A 23,901-nucleotide genomic window follows, 5' to 3' on the forward strand; every position below is an offset into this window, starting at 1 on the left:
CTAGGGATTCAATTCCAGTAGTTTATTTATTAATTGCCCATCAAATAACTATTTTATGTCTTTTGAATGATAAATGTAAAATAGTCTTGGGTATGAATCTTTAAGTAGGAGTGATGATCTGTAATTGATGTATAAAATTTTTACAAGTATTATTTTATGAATGTGTGGAAAGAAATGATTTGAAGAGACTTTCTTTTTTTTTTTTTTAAGATTTTACTTATTTATTTGATAGAGAGACACAGCGAGAGAGGGAATACAAGCAGAGGGAGTGGGAGAGGGAGAAGCAGGCTTTCCGCCGAGCAGGGAGCCCCATGCAGGGCTCCATCCCAGGACCCTGAGATCATGACCTGAGCTGAAGGCAGAAGCTTAATGACTGAGCTACCCAGGTGCCCCTGAAGAGACTCTTAATCTCACAAAACAAACTGAGGGTTGCTGGATGGAGGGAGGTAGGGAGAGGATGGTTGGGTTATGGACATTGGGGAGGGTAGGTGATACGGTGAGTGCTGTGAAATGTGTAAGCCTGATGAGTCACAAACCTGTACCCCTGGGGCAAATAATACATTATATGTTAATAAAATAATTAATGAAGTATAAAAAAAGAAATTATCTTATTATTATTATTTTTTAAAGATTTTTTTTAAAATTTATTTTGATAGATCACAAGTAGGCAGAGAGATAGGCAGAGACAGAGGGAAGCAGGCTCCCTGCTGAGCAGAGAGCCCAATGCGGGGCTCCATCCCAGGACTCTGGGATCATGACCTGAGCTGAAGGTAGAGGCTTTAACCCACTGAGCCACCCAGGCGCCCCTTATTATTATTATTTTTAAAGATTTTATTTATTTATTTGACAGAGAGAGACCACAACTAGAGAGGCAGGCAGAGAGAGGAGGGAAGCAGACTCCCTGCTGAGCAGAGAGCCCGATGCGGGGCTCGATCCCAGGACCCTGAGACCACGACCTGAGCAGAAGGCAGAGGCTTAACCCACTGAGCCACCCAGGCGCCCCCCAAAAAGAAATGATTTAAAAGATATTTGATTCAGATATTTTTTTCGAACTAATGAGGAATGAGCAAACACCTTTCAGCTGTTTTTTTCCTTCCTGAAACTTTATGTCTCACATTCTTACAGTCCTTAATGAAAATATGGTATAAAACAAGACAATTTAATGGTTGACCTATCTCAAGACATTTGAAAAATGTTACCTGAGACATGGAGTGGTAGGTTCTGAGGGCATGGGAGTGTATGTTATTTCATTGCTCTGAGCTCAGAGAAGGCTCTCAGTAAACCACTTTGAGTTACAGAAGCCAACAAGGTGATCTAGATATTTAAGCACCTAATTATTTTAAATGGAGGGTAATAATGGTAAGTTTCCCCTTGAAAAATCCAAATCACTGTTTGGGGTCTTCACTTTAGTACATAACCCTGAGCTTAATGTGGTCATTAAAGTCTTTTTTTTTCTTTTAAGACTTGACTTCTAGAGGAATAATACTGGGAAAAATGAAATTAAATAGAATACTTTGCTGTAGGACTTCCCCAGAGTCATTAATGCTAATATGCATAGGGAATCCCCAGTAAGCATTTCTCAGATTTATTTGACCTTGAAATGCCCTTTTCACAGAGTTTTTGTGTTCTGTGGATTTTGGGAAAAGCTGTTGTATGTTGAATTTCACTTTCTCCATCTCCAAGGAAGGCCCACAATGATCTGCTTTGAGAGTTTATTTCTGAAACATGATCAAAACGAATACTTGAAAGTCACAACATACATTATTTTAAAGTATCAGTGGTAAGTAACATGTGAAGATGTTTAGATGAAGAAAATTCTGGTGATTGGAGGTAAATATTGCTGTGCCTTTTGGAACTTCATTTTTCAGGATGTTACAGCATTATGTCTTCACTTCAGATCAATGCTTAGAGTTCTTGAGATCGCAATGAGCCTTGGTTTTGAAGGGCAACATCCATATATCACATTGAACCACATTAGGAACTGTGAGGCAGTTTCCTTCCATAGTTCTCCTTAAATATAGAAGTTTAGAGTAATTAATCTTAGTTTTCGAGATTTGAAAAAAAAAGGAAAAGATGAAATTTCTTCTCCCTGAATTCCTCAGACTGAGGCAGTAGAGAATCTGTGACCAGGGCAGTCATTTTATTTACCTTTTTATTTCATACCAGACTTCCTAATGTCTTTCTCTGCCTCAGCATTTTGAGTATCTTCTTGGGCACAGTCAATACACCATCTGATATATCTATGTATTTTGTATCTGTTCTCTTCTCTAGAGCTTCATGATATTCTCCTATCTCCTTTTCTCTATGCTTAAAGTTTCAGGTATGAGTTCTGTTGTCCTTAAAGTTGATTTCTTAAAGAACAGAAACAAATCAGGACAGGAAAAAAATAGGTAATTATTAAAGTGACTTCACAACAACCCCCCTTTCTCTCTCTTTCTTTCTTTCTTTCTTTCTTTCTTTCTTTCTTTCTTTCTTCCTTCCTTCCTTCCTTCCTTCCTTCCTTCCTTCCTTTCTTCCTTTCTTTCCTTTCTTTCTTCCTTTCTTTTTAGTATTTTGAGATACTTGTGGCTCAAGGGAAAACAAAGCTTGTGAGGAAAAAGAGAAGTTGATTAATTTAAGGAAATTAGTTAAAGTTAAAAATATTATTTTTAAAATGGGTTTCACTATTTGGTGAAATTTTAACTCAGATGCATATAGGTTAATTTGTTTATGTTATGAAATTTCTATCTTAACCCTGTTCTGATCTTTCTTTAGCAGTATGTAATTTTTTAAAGTACAGTAAAAAGCTCCTTCTAACCCAGTTAGAAGCTGGTGATTGTGGTTATTGCTAACTAAAGCCCCAGGATTTGACTGAGGGGAAAGCTGAAGATACACCCCTACCCACCCACCCCCACCTCCGCCTATGTGATTGAGATCTGAAATTCTAAGTGTATCAAAAATTAAGGTGAGGGCGCCTGGGTGGCTCAGTGGGTTAAAGCCTCTGCCTTCGGCTCAGGTCATGATCTCAGGGTCCTGGGATCGAGCCCCGCATTGGGCTCTCTGCTCAGCAGGGAGCCTGCTTCCCTTTCTCTCTCTCTGCCTGCCTGTCTGCCTACTTGTGATCTCTATCTGATAAATAAAATCTTAAGAAAAAAAAAATTAAGGTGTAAGGGACACCTGGGTGGCTCAGTTGGTTAAGTGGCTGCTTTCGGCTCAGGTCATGATTCCAGCGTTGTGGGATTGAGTCCCACATCGGGCTCCTTGCTCAGCAGGGAGCCTGATTCTCCCTCTGCCTCAGCCTGCCACTCTGTCTGCCTGTGCTCCCTCTCGCTCGGCTCTCTCTCTGACAAATAAATAAATAAAATCTTTAAAAAAAAAATTAAGGTGTAAGACATGAGGACCACAAAGCATATTGTACACACAAACATCTTTTTAGGTGTATATGTGTGTATACATATATACATATGAATATGCTCACTTTAGACTTGGGTCTGAAATCCCAGAAGATTTTGTATTAGAATAGCACAGATGTTGACCCTGCCTTTTGCACTTAACTTACAGTTAAACTCTTGTAAGATTGTACTTAGATCTTTGTAAATGCTGAAAGATTGTATCTTAAAAAGAGGAAATCTCTGTCATATTAATTAGAGTTTTAATTGATAACTATCTTTTTATATGTTTTAAAGTAGTAATATAATCTTAAGGCTTTCATGGGGATAGATAAAAGTGTTAATAGTGGGTATATCTGGGTGATGGATTGTCATAATTATCTGCATAGCTTTTTTGTTATTAACATATAATGTATTATTTGTTTCAGGGATACAGGTCTGTGATTCATCAGTCTTACACAATTCACAGCACTCACCATAGCACACACCCTCTCCAATGTCCATAACCCAGCCGCCCCATCCCTCCCACCCCTCTCTCCTCCAGCAACCCTCAGTTTGTTTACTGAGACGAAGAGTCTCTTATGGTTTGTCTCCCTCTCTGGTTTCTTCTTGTTTCATTTTTTCCCTCCCTGCCTCTCAAATTGCTCATATCAGAGAGATCACATGATAATTGTCTTTTTCTGATTGACTTATTTTGCTTAGCATAATACCCTCTAGTTCCATCCATGTTGTTGTAAATGGCAAGATTTCATTTTTTTGATGACTGCATAGTATTTCATTGTATATATATACCACATCTTCTTTATCCATCCAACTGTTGATGGACATCTAGGCTCTTTCCACAGTTTGGCCATTGTGGACATTGCTGCTATAAACATTGGGGTGCACATACTCCTTCAGATCACTACATTTGTATCTTTAGGGTAAATAGCCAATAGTGTGATTGCTGGGTTGTAGGGTAGCTCTATTTTCAGCTTTTTGAGGAAGCTCCGTACTGTTTTCTAGAGTGGCTGCTCTAGCTTGCATTCTCACTAACAGTGTAGGAGAATCCCCTTTCTCCGTATCCTTGCCAACACTTGTCGTTTCCTGACTGGTTAATTTTAACCATTCTGACTGGTGTGAGGTGGTACCTCACTGTGGTTTTGATTTGTGTTTCCCTGATGCTGAGTGCTGTTGAGCACTTTTTCATGTGTCTGTTGGCCATTTGGATGTCTTCTTTGCAGAAACGTCTGTTCATGTCTTCTGCCCATTTCTTGATTGTATTGTTTGTTCTTTGGGTGTTGAGTTTGATAAGTTTTTTCTAGATTTTGGATACTAGCCCTTTATCTGATATGTCATTTGCAAATATCTTCTCTTATTCCTGAGCTGCTTTCAGGATTTTCTGTTTGTCACTGAGACTTAGAAATTTTATTGTTAGATGACGTGGTGTTGACCTATTTTTATTGACTTTGAGGTGGATTCTCTATGCCTCCTGGATTTTGATGCTTGTTCCCTTCACTCGATTATGGCAATTCTCTGCTATAATTTGCTCCAATATACCTTCTGCCCTGCTCTCTTTTTCTTCTTCTTCTGGGATCCCAACTAATATTGTTTTGTCTTATGGTATCACTTATTTCTCGAATTCTCCCCTCCAGTAGTTGTTTATCTCTCTTTTTCTCAGCTTCTTTATTCTCCATCTTTGGTCTCCTATATCCCTAATTCTCTCTTCTGCCTCATTTATCCTTGCAATAAGAGCCTCCATTTTTTATTGCATCTCATTAATAGCTTTTTTGATTTCAACTTGGCTAGATTTTAGTTCTTTTATTTCTGCAGAAAGGGATTTTATTTCTCCAGAAAGGGATTCTCTGGTATCTTCCATGCTTTTTTCGGGTCCAGCTGGCACCTTGATAATTGTCATCCTGCTCTGTAGATCTGACATCTTACTAATGTCCATATTGATTAGGTCCCTAGCCATCGGTACTGCTTCTTGTTCTTTTTTCTGAGGTGAGTTTTTCCACTTTGTTATTTTATCCAGATAAGAATAGGTAAATGAGAGAACAAAATACTAAAAGGGTAACAATGATCCCAGAAAAAAATACACTAGTCAGTTCGGAAGAGACCAGAAACTAGGGAGAGAAGAAAGGAGGATTAAAAAAAGACTGGTGAATAGAACTGAGCCACACACCTGATACTGGGTGGATTTTGGTCTGTTAGAAGAAATTGTCTCCCATAATCTTACAGAAAGAAAATCTCATATGTGTGTGTGTGTGTGTGTGTGTGTGTGTGTGTGTCTGTGTGTGTCTGTACGCACACAAAAATAATGGTAAACATGATGAAGGGATGGAATATGACGGTGGAGATAAAATTTAAAAGGAGTTTTTTAAAAAAAGATTTTATTTATTTATTTGACAGAGATCACAAGTAGGCAGAGAGGCAGGCAGAGAGAGAGAGGGGGGGAAGCAGGCTCCCTGCTGAATAGAGAGCCTGATGCTGGACTTGATCTCTGGACCCTGAGATCATGACCTGAGCCAAAGGCAGATGCTCAACCCACTGAGCCACCCAGGCACCTCTAAAAGGAGTTTAAAAAAGGAAATGATAAGTTAAAAAGTTGGTTGAAAAAAGAAAAAGAAAAAGAGGAAAGAATGCGGTCAAGCTGGAGACTAGAACAAAACAGGCACTAGATTTAGGTATATTTTGATCTGTTAGAAGAAACTGTATCCCAAAATTTTAAAGGAAGAAAAACCTATATGTACGCAGAAAGTAAGGTTAAGTACAATGAAGGGATAGAATATGACTATATAACAATTAAAATTTAAAAATTTTTTAAAAATGGTTTTGATAAGGAAAAATAGTTTAAAAAGATTAAAATAGAAAAGAGGAAAAATTAAAAAAATAGAATTAGAAAAAAAAATTAAAAAAATTTAACTTTGAAAGACTAAAGAATCATGGGAAAAAAGCCATGAGTTCTATGTATTCCATTCCCCTAGCTCTGGAGTTGCACAGTTTTCACCGATCAGTGAACTTGGTCTTGGCTGGGTGTTCTTGCTAATCTTCTGGGGGTGAGGCCCATTACAGTGATTCCAAATGTCTTTGCCTGGGGCAGACTTGCACTGCCCTTGCCGGGGACCGGGCTAAGTAATAATGCTCCAGTTTGCTCTCATAGCTTTTGTTCTTTGAAAGCTTTCTGTAGAGCTTTGGAGGATGGAAATGAAAATGGCAGCCTCCTTATCTCTGACCTGGAAGAGCTGAGAGCTTGTGGCCCCACTCCTTAGTGCACCCTCAGAGAAAAGCTATCAGTCTCTCCCATCTTCCTGTCTCCAGCCATACTCCAAGCTCACCCAGCCTGTGACCAAGCATTTCTGTCTCTAGCACACGGCTCCATTTGGAGTCTCCAAACCCAGCAGATTCCTGCAATGTGCTACCCCCGCCACTCTTCCCGGGGGAGGAAGGAGAGGGTCTCCCTGGATATGCTACTTGTGGGGTCCCTGCTCGAAAAGCAGTGGTCCGACTGTGCCTCAGATCATGGTTTAAGGTAACCCTGAGCTGAGAGCCCACTCCTCAGCTCTCTCTCTGCCTCGATCTTCCCTACTCTGATACCTGGAATCTCTGCTGCACTCAGACACCCCTGGTCTTTCTGTGACCCTGCGGGTCCTGAGACCACACTGTCCCTGCAAGGGGTCCACCCCTCACTTAGCCTCTGGAGTGACGTCCCTTAGTAGAGCACACTTCTAAAGGTTCCAATTTTGTGCTCCATTGCTCTCCCACCTGCCAGAGCTGGCCCCTCCCCCTGCGGACTCTCTTCCCATATATCACTTTGGATTCACTTCTCTGCATGTCCTGCCTTCCAGAATGTGGTCTGTTTTCTGTTTCTAGAATTGCTGCTCTTCTTCTCTTCGATCTCCTGTTGAGTTTGTAGGTGTTCAGAATGGTTTAATAATATCTAGCTTAACTCCTGGGACCAGATGAAATTTAGATCTCCTACTCCTGTGCTATCTTGCTTCCCCCACCCTATATATCTTTTTAAGTTTCTTTTTAAGTTTCCTATAGTGAGCATGTCTTTTGTTGTTTTGTTGATTTTATTTATTTGATAGAGAGTGTGCACAAGCAGGGGGAGCAGCAGGCGGAGGGAGAGGGAGAAGCCTCTGCAGGGAGCCCAGTGTGGGGCTTGATCCCAGGATCTTGGGATCATGACCTGAGCTGAAGGCAGATGATTGACTGATTGAGCCACCCAGGTATCCTATAGTGTGCATGTCTTAATTTGATAGTAAAAAAAAAAAAAAATGATTTAAAATGACTGCCATTTATTTAAGAGGCTCTTATGATCGTTTAGAAGTTATTTTTCTGCATACTTTTTATTATGGCTGCTCTTTTTATCTATAGAGTTCTCATAGCTCAGAGCTCAAAAGAGTAACTAAAGATGCCTCCATACATTCGTCTTTTTTTGGCTGCTATAACAAATACCACTTCTGGGTGGCTTAAAAAAAACAGAAATGCGGGCGCCTGGGTGGCTCAGTGGGTTGGGCCGCTGCCTTCTGCTCAGGTCGTGATCTCGGGGTCCTGGGATCAAGTCCCGTGTCGGGCTCTCTGCTCGGCAGGGAGCCTGATCCCTCTCTCTCTCTCTCTGCCTGCCTCTCTGCCTACTTGTGATCTCTCTCTGTCAAGTAAATAAATAAAATCTTTGAAAAAAAGAAAAAAAAAACAGAAATGCATTTTCTCACAGTTCTGGAGGTTGGAAGTCCGAGATCAGGGTGAGAGCAAGTTTGGGTTCTGGTGAGAGCTCTTTTCCTGGCTTGCAGATTGCCACCTCCTTGCTGTGTCATCACATGGTCAAGAGCAAGAGAGAATAAAGTCTAGTGTCTCTTCTTATGAGGGCTTCATCCTCATGACCCCATGTAACCCCGATCACTCCTAAAAGCCTCATCTCCAAATACCATCTCATCTCCATCACATTAGGGGTTAGAGCTTCAACATAGGAATTTTAGAGGCATATAGACATTTAGTCTGGATACTCTTTTCACTCAAACTGGCAGTATACAGGATTTCTAGAAATTGCTCCTAGAATAGAAAAAGACTGGCAGGCTGTACATAAAACATGAGTGATGTTTATATCTTGATGGTAGGATTAGAGGGGATTTTCTCCATTTTTTAGGAATTTAAGATGCATTACTTTTATACCTGGAAAAAATAACAATAAATATTATTTTTAAAGGAAAACGAAGTACTAGAGAATATAACCTTCCATAGTGATCTTGCAGATTTCAGAATTTTTTATTTCATCTTTTTGGGGTTTCCTCAGAATTAATGAAAACGTCTTCAATACTTGGAGCACTTGAATGTTCACATGTAATGGCACTCAGTAAGAAATTGTTTCTCCTCATTTTCCTCCATTTAATGATGACAATTTTTTTTTTTTTTTTAAAGATTTATTTATTTGTCAGAGAGAGAGAGAGGAGCGAGAGTGAGCACAAGCAGACAGAGTGGCAGGCAGAGGCAGAGGGAGAAGCAGGCTCCCTGCCGAGCAAGGAGCCCGATGCGGGACTCGATCCCAGGACGCTGGGACCATGACCCGAGCAGAAGGCAGCTGCTTAACCAACTGAGCCACCCAGGCGTCCCTGATGATGACAATGTTAAATCGTAATATTAATGATGATTATATTGCCCTGTGAACCATGCCATCAAATAGAGTATAGAATATAGGAAATATATGCCATAGAATATAGGAAATTAAAACGGAACATATCCACGAAATTAGGACAGATGTATTTGTTAGAAAGTTTTCCTATGAGTTAGTTATAAATGGAATAGGCCATTCATTGTCTTTAGTTTTGGAACTCTTTATTTAGTCTTCTAGATTTTTAAGAAAAAAAAGATTTTATTTGTTTATTTGACAGAGAGAATAGTCTTTAGATTCTTGATAATGAATTGGTTAAAAAAATGAGTTAGTAGTTCGTTTTTAGTTAACATTCAATTACAAATGTAGTATCAGCTTTTTGGATTTTTATAATAAAAGGGCAGGTATATGGTGTCAGGGAGCAAACTTACATTCAAACTTTCATTGTTTTAGTTCAAAGACTGGTTGGAGCTTAACATCTCAGGTTAGGGATAGGTTTTCTCCCCTATAAGAGCTCTCTCTCTTCTCTTCTTTTCAATGCATCATTTCTTTCTGTGCTCTATCTTGTGTGTAACGTCTGTCATTTCCTTAAAAAAATTCTCTATGGTTGTTTTTTTTCCCCCTCTCAATCCCACACTTGACTGTAATATTTCTAGTTTTTTCAACTCTGTAAGTCATGTGAATTAGAGATGCCCTGCAAGGTAGAAATTTTTTTTGTCACGAAGGGAGTTGCTTGCAAAATAAATCATGACATTATGATATATTATTTTCAGTTGCTATAAATTTTCAATATTTAGCGTATCAGTCATACTAAATCAGGATTCAGTTATTTAATTTCATTGATGTCTGTATTCTAGATGAGACTCCTTTTCCTCAGTAGATTTTAATTTCCTTGTCTCTTAGAGTCCAACTCCAAGTGTGCCTTATAAAACCAGGCACAGAGTATACATATGAACAAAGTTTTTTTGTTTACAAGTAGACTAGAAATTGTATGCTGGCAAACTATATCCAAAATTACAAATTTGTCACTTAAGTGGTGTTTTTTAGCACTTTCGATCACTTTTGTCACTGTTCCTTTAGTAATTTGATTTCCAGATATTAGATAAAAATATCTAATATCTAATACAATATCTCCATATTGTATTGTCACTTGATCTTTATTGGGAACTTAAAAAAATAATCTCACAAATGATCCTCAAAAGTTAAAAATATAAATTGTTCTGAATTTGGGGTTATGCCTATACCATAATTAATGTATTACTACCCCCAAAAAACTTTCTGGAATTCTGTTTTGATGATACTGAAAAAACAATTTTATTTCCTTTTTTTTAACTTTTTTTTTTTTTGAACAACAGGACACAAAAATCGCTTCATTGGAGCGAAACATAAGGGATCTGGAGGATGAGATCCAGATGTTAAAAGCCAATGGTGTGCTGAACACTGAGGACCGTGAAGAAGAGATCAAACAAATAGAGGTTTACAAAAGTCACTCCAAGTTCATGAAAACCAAGGTATGGTCCAAAGTTATAAACTTTTATACTCTTAATGTGACTGAAAATCTATGATTTACATACATACTTTCCCCAAATACCCACATAACTTGTTTTATATGATATCATCTAATATATGGACAGTAAAGAAGAACACAGAAGATTTTTCATTCAGAAGCATAGATTCCAGTATGAGATCAGGGAACATCTTTGTCAAATTTCTACTTACTAAGGTGTTCAAGATTTTCTAATGAGTAAGTTTGGTGTCTTGGGAGTTAACACTTATTTTTAATAGTCTCCTCTCTTCCAAATTTCCTAAGTTTTCATAAGTTTGCTATTTTGCGAAGTTTTTATCGTTGCCAAAGTTTGGCCCATCCCTAAGAAGATGATTGTCTCCAAAGGTATTGATCTTGGAAGTTCAATGTAACTGATATCAATGGTATGAAGACAGTTTGGTTTTAGTATAGTGCTTAAGGTAGAACTGACTTTGCATTCCAATACTACTGTTTGCTTAAATTATTCAACTTCTTTAAGCCTTAGTTTTATCATCCACGAAATAGGCATAGGATATAGGAAAGTACATTTATCATTGGGTTGGTTTGACAATTCCAAGAGATGATACATTTAAAGCACTTAACCCCTGACTAATCTCTAGAAAGCATTCAATAAATGTCAGGCATTGTTATTGATAGTATTATTATTATTTTTATATTATTATTATTTTTAAAGATTTTATTTATTCATTTGAAAGTAGATGGAAAGAACAAAAGGAGAGGGAAAAACAGAGTGAGAGGGAGAAGCAGACACCCTGCTGAACAGGCAGCCTGATGAAGGGCTCGATCCTAGGACCTGAGATCACGACCTGAGCCAAAGGCAGATTCTTAACCAACTGAACCATCCAGGCACCCTGATAGTGTTATTATTATTGGTATCTGTTGCTGTGGAATATTTATCCAACATAATTATTGTAACCTATTCCATTAATTTATATTGGTATTGCCAGTTTTAAAGAATTTAGTTTGTTGGGCACCTGGGTGGCTCAGTGGGTTAAGCCGCTGCCTTTGGCTCAGGTCATGATCTCAGGGTCCTGGGATTGAGTCCCACATCAGGCTCTCTGCTCAGTGGAGGGCCTGCTTCCCTCTCTCTCTCTCTCTCTGTCTGCCTCTCTGCCTACTTGTGATCTCTGTGAAATAAATAAAATCTTAAAAAAAAAAAAGAATTTAGTTTGTTACTTTCAAAATCAAACAAACTTTGGGCTACAAATGAACTGAACACCTAAATATCTATTATTTTGATACATGCATAATCACTAAATTTTTGAATAGCCCCAAGTAGGTCTTTTGAGACTTTGAGATGCTTTTATTTATTCCTGGATTGAAATTATTTTTCTTTTGAAATAATAATCACACCAATTAAAATTCTTTTTTCTTTTTTCTACCATGTACTCTTAAACACCCCGTTCTTGTTCCAAATTTTACTTTTGTTTATTGCCTTATAAAAAGCAGAAGAGGTAAGAGTTCTATGAGGAACCAGTAGAAGTGGAGAGAGGAAATATTGAAATGATGGTATGATTTTTATCATTGTGAAATACATGCATACGCATTGCAGAGAATTTGCAAATTACAGAGAAAAAATAATACATAACATCTACTTCACCATGTCTGTGTGTGCGTGTATGTGCATTTCTCTAGAGGAAAAACAAAAATTTTGCTTACTTTTGCCAACTTTACATTTGTAAATTGATGTTGAGATTATGACAAAAGGTTAGATGAAGGAGTAGAGTGAGATCTGAGGAGAATGTCCAGTGGATTTGAATGTAACCCCTTCCTTTCAAGGAGTTCCACAAAATGCAAAGTGGGCTTCCCTGTTCTGCCCTCTTTTCCAATTTCTTTTTTGCAGTCCTTCCCTCTCAGAAAGTTGAGCTGAGGTGTAGCAAGCCCAGTGGTAGGGTGGCCTGTTGACCAAACAATGACCATTCATTCTGGGATTAGGCTATGAAGATAAGTGTGAACTCATAATGTTAGGGCAGAATTATTGTTTTGGCTTAAACTTTTCCTCCCTGTCCTGTCATTCAACAGTGGGAGATAGTTCTTTTACAGCTAAAAATGCCATGAAATTTATTTAGGTAAATAAAACATTTAGCAAGTAGGCCTTTATTAGCTGACAGGTGTTTGAGAGACCATTGGTCTTTGAGTTTGTTTTAACTTTTAATGTTTGGTTACTTTTTAGAGTTCCATAAGTTGTCAGGTCAGAAAGATGTTTGAGGAGAGAAATGGAGTAAGATGGAAAGAGTATAGGCTGACACATAAAGTGGACTCTGGCCGATCTCTAGCCTGTCATTGCTAGTTGCATGGTCTTGAGGAGTAACTTATGTCACTCAGCCACTTTGTTTTTCTATAAAATGGGGCAACATGACAAACCTTAGTGGGAGACTCACAGGCTTAAATGAAATAATGTAATTAAAATGCTTGGTTCAAAAAAGTAGCTAATAATTATCCCCATTATTATTAAAGAAGTATAACCAAACAACAATAATAATATCAATAATAATAATAATAATAATAAATGTCATATTTCACTTGATTAATGTGGAAAATTGATTTCTAAGAATACAAATAAAAATAAGATTTTATAAAGTCATGCAGAAGTCCTGTATAGACTGATAAAAGATAGCAAAAAGTATTAGTCAGAATTAATTTTTTATATCTTCTCCAGTGAAAGAATGTTCTTATTGGATTAACTCTTAACGTTCATTGTTTATGCTTTCTATCATTACTTCAATTGCTTATTTTTCATATTTCTGCTTTGAGAGGGGAGCATGGATATGGTTGAGCTGGTCTATGAAGACATAGCTACTTAAAAAAAAATAAAAACAAAACAAAAAACATAGCTACTGCTAAACATTTAGTCCTGAGTGCTTGTGTTTTGTGATTTGTGGGATCCTGGAGGCTGTGTGAACTGATTCCAGTCGGGTGAATCACTTGTCATGGAATTTATTAAATTTTAGAGGCATGGATTGATGTCCTCTAAAATTAGATTATTAACATAGTTTATGGTCTGTTGTGGCCTATCTGGATAACTTTTTTAAAAAAAGATTTTATTTATTTGACAGAGAGAGAGAGAACAAGAAGGGGGAGCAGCAGGCAGAGGGAGAAGCAGGCTCTCTGGTGAGCAGGGACCCTGGTGCATGGCTCAGTCCCAGGACCCTGGATCATGACCTGAGCCAAAAGCAGACACATAACGAACTGAGCCACCCAGGCACACCTGGATAACTTTTCTACAAGATTTATATGAATATGTTGCTTGTCAACATCATCACAGATAACTGGAGGGTTAATTTTTGCAATAGTTGGTTGTACACACTGACAGAATAATTGTTTAGTGTCATCATTACAGTCTTTGAACTCTTTCATTTGCACAGAGTTGTATGGATAAAGCTTTTAATGGTGGATTTTTGAGCTCTGTGGTTCCCAAAGACTTACTAAACCTTGTTTTTAGCACATGACATTGAGCTAGCTACTGAAGGGCTATAAAAGTAGTGCATATTCAAAATGTTTCTCACTTCAAAGCCAATACTGACCACTTAATTGGGAAAGTAAGAAATGTCCTGGACAAACTACCCTGAAGATTTGATGAGAGGAGAGTTTACTTCTGGTTGGAGTAATACAAGTAGTTTAAGTTTGCTTAGTGTTTTTTTGTTTGTTTGGTTTTTTGTTTGTTTGTTTATTTATTTTTTGGGGGGTCTAAATAACCAGATTGGCAAAATAGCAATGACAGGTCTGGTGAGGAATGCAAACTCAAATCAGTGACTGAGCAAACCAAGAAGGGTAAGTAAAAATACTGTCCCACCCCAACCCCACACAGAAGAGGAAGTGGGAAGAACTCCATTCAATTGAAATGGCAGGTTTTCCAAAAAAGGAAGGAAATGTTAGATTTCAACTGCAAACACCTAGAGGCTCTGAAGCTTACCTGGGGGAAATAGAAATGTAATTGTGAAACTCAAGGGTTTAGTGAGGCAGTGATAGAAATGGAAATCAGAAAGCGACCTTGGATCTGGACTAGCAAAAAAAATGCAGGCATAGTTGACTTTAGAAATTGTTACAGTTTATACAGACTCAGGGTCCTGGTAGAACATTTCAGAAATTCTTCTGAGATGCTGCCTAAGGAGGAGAGTGGAACTCTAGGAACCAAATCTGAAATTACAGTGAAATATTGTTACTTCTTCTTGCTGTTTGTAATGAATATGTAGAAAGATTTTAAAAGAGCCTGGAGAACTTCTTTTTCACTTGGTGTTTTGGAGAGGTGCCTTCAGAGTGGTAACTGTTTGCAAAGGCAGCAGCCTTGGAGGTGGTCTTCCATCTGAGTATTTCTTAATAGAGATCTAAAATGAATTCTATCATGGTTCTAAATAAAAATAAAAAAATAAGATAAGAAAAATTCAACCTCAATCGGAGAAATATAACTATCATATGATCTCTTTGATATGAGGAAGTGGAGATGCAAGGTGGGGGGGTTTGGGGGGAGGTAGGAAAAGAAAAAATGAAAAGATGGGATTGGGAGGGAGACAAACCATAAAAGACTCAATCTCAAGAAACAGACTGAGGGTTGCGGGGGGGAAGGGGGACGGGAGAGGGTGGTGGGGAAATGGACATTGGGGAGGGTATGGGCTATGATGAGTGCTGTGAAATGTGTAAACCAGATGATTCACAGACCCGTACCCCTGGGGATAAAAATACATTATATGTTTATTAAAATAAAAAAATTAAAAAAAAAATCTTTTTTAAAAAAGTAAAAAAAAAAAAAAAAAAAAAGAAAAATTCAACCTGATCATGAAAAAAGCTCCTAAAATTGGATAAACACATATTTACATTCTCATTTGACTTTTTTTTTTGAAATTTTAGTCAAAAATTGTTTTTATAACCCATTGACTGATAAAATTGACTCAAAATTTGATTGTTCTTCATTGACAGGGCATGGCCTCAAATCAATCCCAATATATAATTGTTCCAAGTAGGTAATAAAGGTAGCTAATAATAATTCTTGTATGTGAACTCATTTCTAGATATAAAAGTATGTTGAAATAGATAATTTTAAATGTTTCAATGAAAATTTAAAATAGAAACAGTGTTGTGAAATGTAAAGGGAGTGCTGCTTGCATTAGATATTAAAATGAGTAAAACATGTAAGTTTGGAGGGAAAGGAAGTGTTTTAAATGGCCCTATGAAATGGCATACACCTCCATTTTGATGCTGAACAGATGACTAGGACTAGGACCGGTAGGACCTCTTGAAAGCTTTGTGATTAAATTAAGTAAAAGTGAAGACCCAAATTGCTTTTATAAATATGATGTCATAGAAAAACCGTGACATAACATGCTTGCAAAGGTGGAAGGTGAATTGCAAAAATGTAAAAGTACAGCTTAGAGTCTCAACTTGTACGAAGGCACAAATACGAGACATATTTGGCCAGGATGGAAATCTTTAATCCCTTTGGCACGTGCACATTTTCCCTGAGAACTGAGGTTCAATCCTGAAAACTTGGAGGACTCAGACCTTGCAGACAGAATCTATGAGACCATGAGTTACCTTCAGAGCACTGTTAAGCCTTTAAGAATGGAATGTACCATATAAATAATTATTTTTCTGTAGGGAAAGAATGATGGTATCCCCTATTCTATACAAGGCTTTGTTCCTAATGTAACACATTTTTCATCTGCTGATCTCAGTACTTCTGTATTAGTCACTCCCTCTGTTTTAGGAGTTTGACACCACTCTGCTGTCCTAGAGCTCCTCTTTTATTCTGAATTTGTAACACATTTTCTTATTAACCTCTGAAGGATTACAAACCTCATAACCCAAACTGCATGATAATAAGCATATCACTTTCTAGACATGAGGGCCATATCTGCAGTGAAAAAGAAGCTGTTTTCCTTGGCAAGGGAGTGTTTTAAGGGTGTTGGTTGTGTCACAGACGTAAGTGGTAGAAGAACTTTCAGACGAGATGAAGTGTTCCTGATGTCCACATGGACTTCATATAAAGCGTGTGATGTAATTCCGATTGGCTTTTCTTCTTGCCATCACTGAGACAGACCTTCCCTAGCCTCAGTTCTCATGTATGTTCGATTGCATCACTTTCCATTTTTATTGAGTTTATGGCTATAAAAGAAGCAAAAAGCATATTTTTATGGAAGAATATGATTTTCTACCCTGTAACTATATTCCCCTTAGAAAAGCCCTTTTCTGTTATTGTCTGCATAAAATATTTATTTGAAATTTACCTCATGGCAGTGATAGTCTGAAAGCTATTTAAAGCAACTGTCTATTTAATATTTATAGACTGAAATAGTTCTATCATTATCAATCTATTTTTATTGAATAAAGTAGGTGTATGTAGAACTTGTCATGTTCTTCCTTCCTATTAAATACCACTCTGTTGATCAACTTAATTTCATTCAAATTCCTCTCTTAATACCCCATTCCCACACTAAATTTCTACCCTGATACTTGTAGAAGTTAGCTCAAATCATTTTTTTATACTACAAACATCATCTTTGCTTAAGCATATAAAGTTCAAAGTTTTTTTAGCTTTATTTTAAGATGAATCAGTTTCATATGTGGAATCAACTCTATACTGTGCTGGCAGCTACAACTGCATGTGATTTAGAACCATACCCCATGTGAAGAATGCTGATCTTGCTGGTCACAACAGATTTTATTTCCTTTATAATTTTAGTTAATCTTAATCCAGATTTTCCCTTTTTTAATTTATACTTTGTTCTTGTTGTATGAGAGAGAAAGAGGGAAAGAGAAATTACTTTCATTACAGGTAAAAATGATCATAGATTCATGATTCATTAAATTATAAAGAAGAAATGTGTTTCATGGATTTCATCTACCTGATCAGTGCCACCATCTGTTCACACATACCCAGAGCATATTGATAATCAATCACAACTCTTTTTCAGTGCATCTTTAAACATTCAGAATCCTTCTCAAGACTGCCGGTCACTACCAAATCTCTATATTTGGCAAGCAAGATAAAACCTATTTCTCCCCTGCTCTAGTCTGACTTCATCCTGCAAATGGGATTCCACCTCAACCTTTCTAGTGAATTGCACAACCTGAACAATTCCAAAAAAGGGGGTCCTATTTATTTGTAAGCATCCTACTCTGTTCATTCTCAACAGTTATTGTCAGTAGCTCGGTTCTTTTTTATGCCACATTTAGTTGTTGAAAAGAACGAAAAATGTTGGATAAAATATATTTTCAAAACATATATTTTATTTTTTTTAAGATTTTTTTAAAATTCATTTGACAAATGATCACAGGCAGGCAGAGAGGCAGGCAGAGAGAGAGGAAGGGAAGCAGGCTCCGTGCTGAGCAGAGAGCCCGACGCGGGGTTCAATCCCAGGACCCTGAAATTATGACCTGAGCCGAAGGCAGAGGCTTTAACCCACTGAGCCACCCAGGTGCCCCTAAAACATATATTTTAAAATGTACTTATGGGGATGCCTGGGTGGCTCAGTGGGTTAGGTGACTGCCTTCGGCTCAGGTCATGATCCTGGAGTCCTGGGATCGAGTCTCGCATGGGGCTCCCTGCTCGGCAGGAAGTCTGCTTCTCCATTTGACCCTCCCACTTCTCATGCTCTCTCTCTCTCTCATTGTCAAATAAATAAATAAAATCTCAATAAAATGTACTTATGAACTCTCAAGTCAGAAAAAAATCTCAAGAGCCAAACTAAGCCAAAGCAGGGGTCTGGAGTGGTAACAGAACACTGGTTCTATTTTCTTATTGGCATTTTCTAGACAGGTGAACTTGAGCATTAGTTTCTACAGTTATGGGAACATTGAAGGAAAGAGATAGAAGCCTGTCTGTTGAAGATGAAGAGTCAAATAGGAATTCCACTACCACTATCACATTAAACTGGGGTCCCAGAGACTCTTAGTACAGGGTAAACTAAAAACCTCCCCATTGGGAAAAAAAAAAACAAAAACACCTCCCCATTGTATTTTCCTTCCACCTAGATTAGAGGAATCCAGGGAGAATTACCTATTTTAAGACTTTGAGCCAAGTGAAAGTTAAAAAATCCTAGCTTTAAGAATCCATAACCACAGATGGCTCTTGCACAGATGTGCAGTATAAGGTGATCCAAAAACTTCAAGTAAAGAATGGAGTTTAATGGGGCCCTTAGTTGATAGTGCCCCAGGTATTGGCAGAGACAAATGCTCTGAAGGGCCACAAGTTCAACTTAGACCTCAAAGTTTTTCTCCAGATAAAGTTCTAAAAAACATAAGTCACAGAAAAAATTTTTTAAAAATCACAAAACTGGAAAGAAACCAAACTATTATAATTGATAGCTGGTACAAAGAATAAACAGCAGAACTAGAAGGCAAGGACTTCAGAAATGGGAATTTCAAGACAAACACTATGAAATAAGTATGTTTAATATGTTTAAGTAAATAAAACAGAGGATTGAAAACAGGAATAAGGGTCAAGAAACCGTAAGAATGCCAAGCATATTTAAAGAGAACCCCCCAAAATGTCTAGATATGGGAAAATATAAAAATGGAAATTTAAGTTTATTGACTAGGTTTAATTTCAGGGTGATCATAGCAGAGAAGACTTGTAATGAACTAGAAAATAGAGTAGAATAAAGTAAATAAAAAGATGAAATACAGAAACATATGTTAAGATACACAGAAGACAGAATAAGAAGGTCTGGCATATGGTTTAATCAGAGTTCCAGAAGGAAAGAGAGGTGGGGAGTGGGGACAGAGTCACTACACTGAAGACATATTTGAGGAGCAGAAAGCAGAGAATTTTCCAAAACTGCTACAGGTACCAGTCCATAAAATCAGGAAGCTCAGAGTACCCCAAAGAGGATAAATAAAAAGAAATCTGTCTGTTTGCACGAGAGTAAAGCCATCAAATCTCAGATGCAAAAATAAAAAGGTTTTTAAAAACAGAACACCTGTCTGAAGAAGGTATAGGAATGGCTAATGAGTAAATTAAAACATGCTTAATATCATTAGTCATTAGAGAAATCAAAACCACAATGAGGTATTACTTCATACCCACTGGAATGGCAATAATTAAAAAGACGTACTAACAAGTGTTGGTGAGAATATGAAGAATTAGAACGCTCATATATTGCTAGTGGGAATATAAAATGGTACAGTCATTTTGGAAAACATATCATATGGACTAGCAATTCCACACCTATATATACACCCAAGAGAAATAAAAACGTTATGTCCACACAGACTTGCATATGAATATTCTTAGGAGCATTATTCATAATAGCCAGAACATGGAAACAACCTGAGTATCCCCCTCAGCTGGTAAATGGATAGACAAAATGTGGTATATTCATTCAGTATACTATTACTCAACAATAAAAAGAAATGAAGTACAGATACATACTACAGCATGGATGAATCTTGAAACATTGTGCTATGTGAGAGAAGGCAGTCACAAAGTGTGTATATTGTAAGATTCCATTTATATAAAATTCCCAGAATAGACAGAAAGTAGATTATTAGTTGCCTAGGGCTGGGATTGGAGGGTGGAAAATATGGAGAGTGACTTCTAATTGTTACCAGGTTTCATTTTGGGATGAAGAAAATGATCTAAATTTTGATTATGATGATGGTTGCACAATCCTGTGGATATACTAAAAACCATCAGCTGTACTCTTTAAGCAGTTGAATTGTTTAGCATATAAATTATATTTCAATAAAACTATTTAAAAAGGCAGCTAATGGAAGAAAGTCCCAGTACCTATAAAACAATGAATTTGGAGTGATAGCTTGACTTCTTAATAGCTTTTATTAGCCAGAAGATGGCTGAGAAAAGTATCTCTTAACCTAGAAAATTTCTTTTAATACAGAGCAATAATATTTTAAAAAATTGTTGAGATATTTTTAGATAAAAATTGAGTTTGCCACCAACAAAATCCTACTAAAAGAATTTTTAATATTGGATTTTAGGCAAAAGGAGATTTCTGACAATATCTGAGATGCAGGAACAAGTAACAAATAAAGTTAGTGACGAATGTGGGGGTAAATCTAAACAAACATGGACTGTAAAAAAGTAATGATGAGTTAAAAACAAAATAGGTGGGAATGCAAACTGGTGCAGCCACTTTGGAGAACAGTGTGGAGATTCCTCAGGAAATTAAAAATAGATCTTCCCTATGACCCTGCAATTGCACTGCTGGGTATTTACCCCAAAGATACAGATGTAGTGAAAAGAAGGGCCATCTGTACCCCAATGTTTATAGCAGCAATGGCCACGGTCGCCAAACTGTGGAAAGAACCAAGATGCCCTTCAACGGATGAATGGATAAGGAAGATGTGGTCCATATACACTATGGAGTATTATGCCTCCATCAGAAAGGACGAATACCCAACTTTTGTAGCAACATGGACAGGACTGGAAGAGATTATGCTGAGTGAAATAAGTCAAACAGAGAAAGTCAAGTATCATATGGTTTCACTTATTGGTGGAGCATAACAAATAATATAGAGGACAAGGGTAGATGGAGAGGAGAAGGGAGTTGAGGGAAATTGGAAGGGGAGGTGAACCATGAGAGACTATGGACTCTGAAAAACAACTTGAGGGTTTTGAAGGGGCGGGGTGGGAGGGTGGGGGAACCAGGTGGTGGGTATTAGGGAGGGCACAGATTGCATGGAGCACTGGGTGTGGTGAAAAAACAAGGAATACTGTTACGCTGAAAATAAATAAAAAATTTAATAAAAAAACAAAACAAAACAAAAAAAAACCAAAATAGGGAAGAACTGAAATACATGACAGTAATGTGTATGTCAAGGGGATGGTGGCTGAACTTAAAGTGTCTTAAGATCCTTTTGTTATTCAGAAAGAATGTAAGCATAGGTTGACTTTAGATTTAGGAAAAACATGTATCAGAAAATCTACTGAACTTAAAATATTAAATATGATGAGTGAATTAAAAAATGTAAGTATGCTATACTTTCTAGGGTAGTAGCCTAAGGATTAGAAATAAATGAAATAAAAATAAATATAAGTAAAGGTATAACTTTTAAATGAGTAGAGGCAAAAAATAGAATAAAAAATGGAATTGGAAAAAAAATTCATTCAAAGGGCAAGAATTAAAAGAGAAGTAATAGAAATGGCAGTATATTTAGAAAGCACAAGGTAAGATGGTTGAAATAAAATCACATATATCTGTAATGATAATAAATGCTCCATTTAATTTTATCAGACAGGATAAAAGAATCTGGGTATATGCTATTACAAGAGACATCTACAACATAAAGTTAATGATACATTGAAAGTGAAAAAAAGATACACCAACCGAATATTAACTTAAGAAAGGTGTCATAGACTTTATGGCAAGGAAACCATTTTCAAGCCAATAAATATAGATTATTGCACTCAGTAATTTTTAGATACAGATTCTTTTCTAGCACACAGTATGCAAAGCACATTTATGATAACTGATCACATACTCTGTCATAAAGCAATCACACCAATTTCAAATGATTAGTATCAAACAGACCTTATTCTCTATTCACAAAGCAAACAAGCAAGAAAAAACACAAAGATAACTAGGAACATTCATATATACATATATATATTTTTGAAGATTTTATTTATTTATTTGACAGACAGAGATCACAAGTAGGCAGAGAGGCAGGCAGAGAGAGAGGGAGGGAAGCAGGCTATCCCAGGACCCTGGGATCATGACCTGAGCCGAAGGCAGAGGCTTTATTTAACCCACTGAGCCACCCAGGCGCCCCAACATCCATATATTTTTAGAGTAAGAAGCAAATTTCCAAATTATTTGTGAGTTGAAGAATAAATAATAATGGAAATCAGAAAATATTTATGACGGAATAAAAATGTCAATACTACATATCAAGCTAAAATGTTACAGGGAAATTTATAGTTTTAAGACATGTATATGGAAAGAAAAAGGAGTGAAAATTAGTGAGATAAGTATCCAACCAAAGAAGGCAGTAGGAAGGAAATTCAAAAAATAAGTGCTCAAATTAATGATATAGAAAATAAGAATGTTTGGGGTGCCTGGGTGGCTCAGTCATTAAGTGTCTGCCTTCCGCTCAGGTCATGATCCTAGGGCCCTGGGATTGAGTCCCAGGTAGGGCTCCCTTTTTGGCAGGGAGTCTGCTTTTCCCTCTGCCTCCCCTTCCCCCTGCTTGTGATCTCTCTCTCTCTCTCTCTCATGTGCTCTCTCTCCCAGATAAATATAAGCAATCTTAAAAAAAAAAAAAAAAAAGAAAAGAAAAGAAGAATGTTGGGTGATCAACACAGCCAAAATTGGCTCTTTGAAGAGATTATTTAATGTGACATGCCTCTGCAGAGCCACATCAAAGAAAAGAGTAAAATTAAAGAATATTAGGAATGAAATAGAAGATAGTCATAGATGCCATAGGTATTGGAAAGATAAATAGGTTTTATGAAAATTTTTCTGCTAAGTAAAGGTGAATATTTAGATAAAATGAAAAATTCTTAGGAGAAAAAACTTACCAAAATTGACTCAAATAATTAGAAACACAAATATTTCTATAACCATTAAATAGATGAAGTAAGTAACAGTCTTCGGAGAAAGGAAATGCCAGCTTTACTGGTGATTTCTAAATGAAAGTTAACAGTAAGAAAATTTCAGTTTTACACAAACCATTTCGGAACACATTAAAAGAGTGAGCACTCCATTTAGAAGGCAAACTTGGTACTAAAACCTGATGAGGACAGCACAAAATGGGAAAATTACAAACCAGTCTTATCCATAAACATAGATGAAAGATCCTGACAAAATATTAGTAAGCTGAATCCAGTAACATATAAAAATATAATACATCTTGACCAAGTGGGGTTTTTCATAGTTGTGCAAGGAGAGCTGAGTATTTTAAAAATCCATTAATGTAATTCATTTCAAGAACATATTAAAGGTGAAAAATGTGATAAATCATGAGAAGCAGAAAAAATGTTTATTAATATTAAACATTCCTTAATGATTAAAAAAACAACTCTTGGCAAAGTTGTAATAAAAGGGAACTTTCTGTACCTTAAGAGTGCCTATAAAACGCTAAAGCAAACATCAAACTTAATGATGAAACACTGAAATTCTTGCCTTCAAGACCAGGAACAAGGTGAAGGAGCCAGTTTCTTCTAGGCCTCTCTGTCTTTCTGCATGGCCTGTCCATGTGGCTGGTATGGCCTTCACAGCGACATGGTCAGAGGGTGGCTGGATTTCTTTTTTTTTTTTTTTGGTGGCTGGATTTCTAACATGGTGGCCGGCTTCCAGCTGGAGGAGACTAAATGTGCCTGTCCTCCTACAGACAAGGACCAGAACTAACACTTTGGCTGCATTTACTGGTTGAAGCAAGCCACAGTTTAGCCCAGGTTCAAGGGGAGAGTAAACACACTCCACCTTTAGTTGTGAGTACAG

At 37.1% G+C, this 23,901-nt stretch overlaps 1 protein-coding gene across 1 annotated transcript in view; it reads left to right on the forward strand.

Annotated features, from left to right (window-relative positions):
- The window catches only part of ERC2 (ELKS/RAB6-interacting/CAST family member 2), a gene marked incomplete at both ends in the record, with an annotated part of 911,416 nt that overhangs the window by 283,347 nt on the left and 604,168 nt on the right, over positions 1-23,901 (forward strand). The window contains one exon of the mRNA XM_080828630.1: positions 10,314-10,469. Within this exon, the coding sequence (XP_080684756.1) occupies positions 10,314-10,469 (156 nt within the window). The remainder of the gene's footprint in view (positions 1-10,313; positions 10,470-23,901) is intronic.

The sequence above is a fragment of the Martes martes genome, assembly GCF_963455335.1.
Source record: "Martes martes genome assembly, chromosome: 1".
Classification (NCBI taxonomy): domain Eukaryota; kingdom Metazoa; phylum Chordata; class Mammalia; order Carnivora; family Mustelidae; genus Martes; species Martes martes.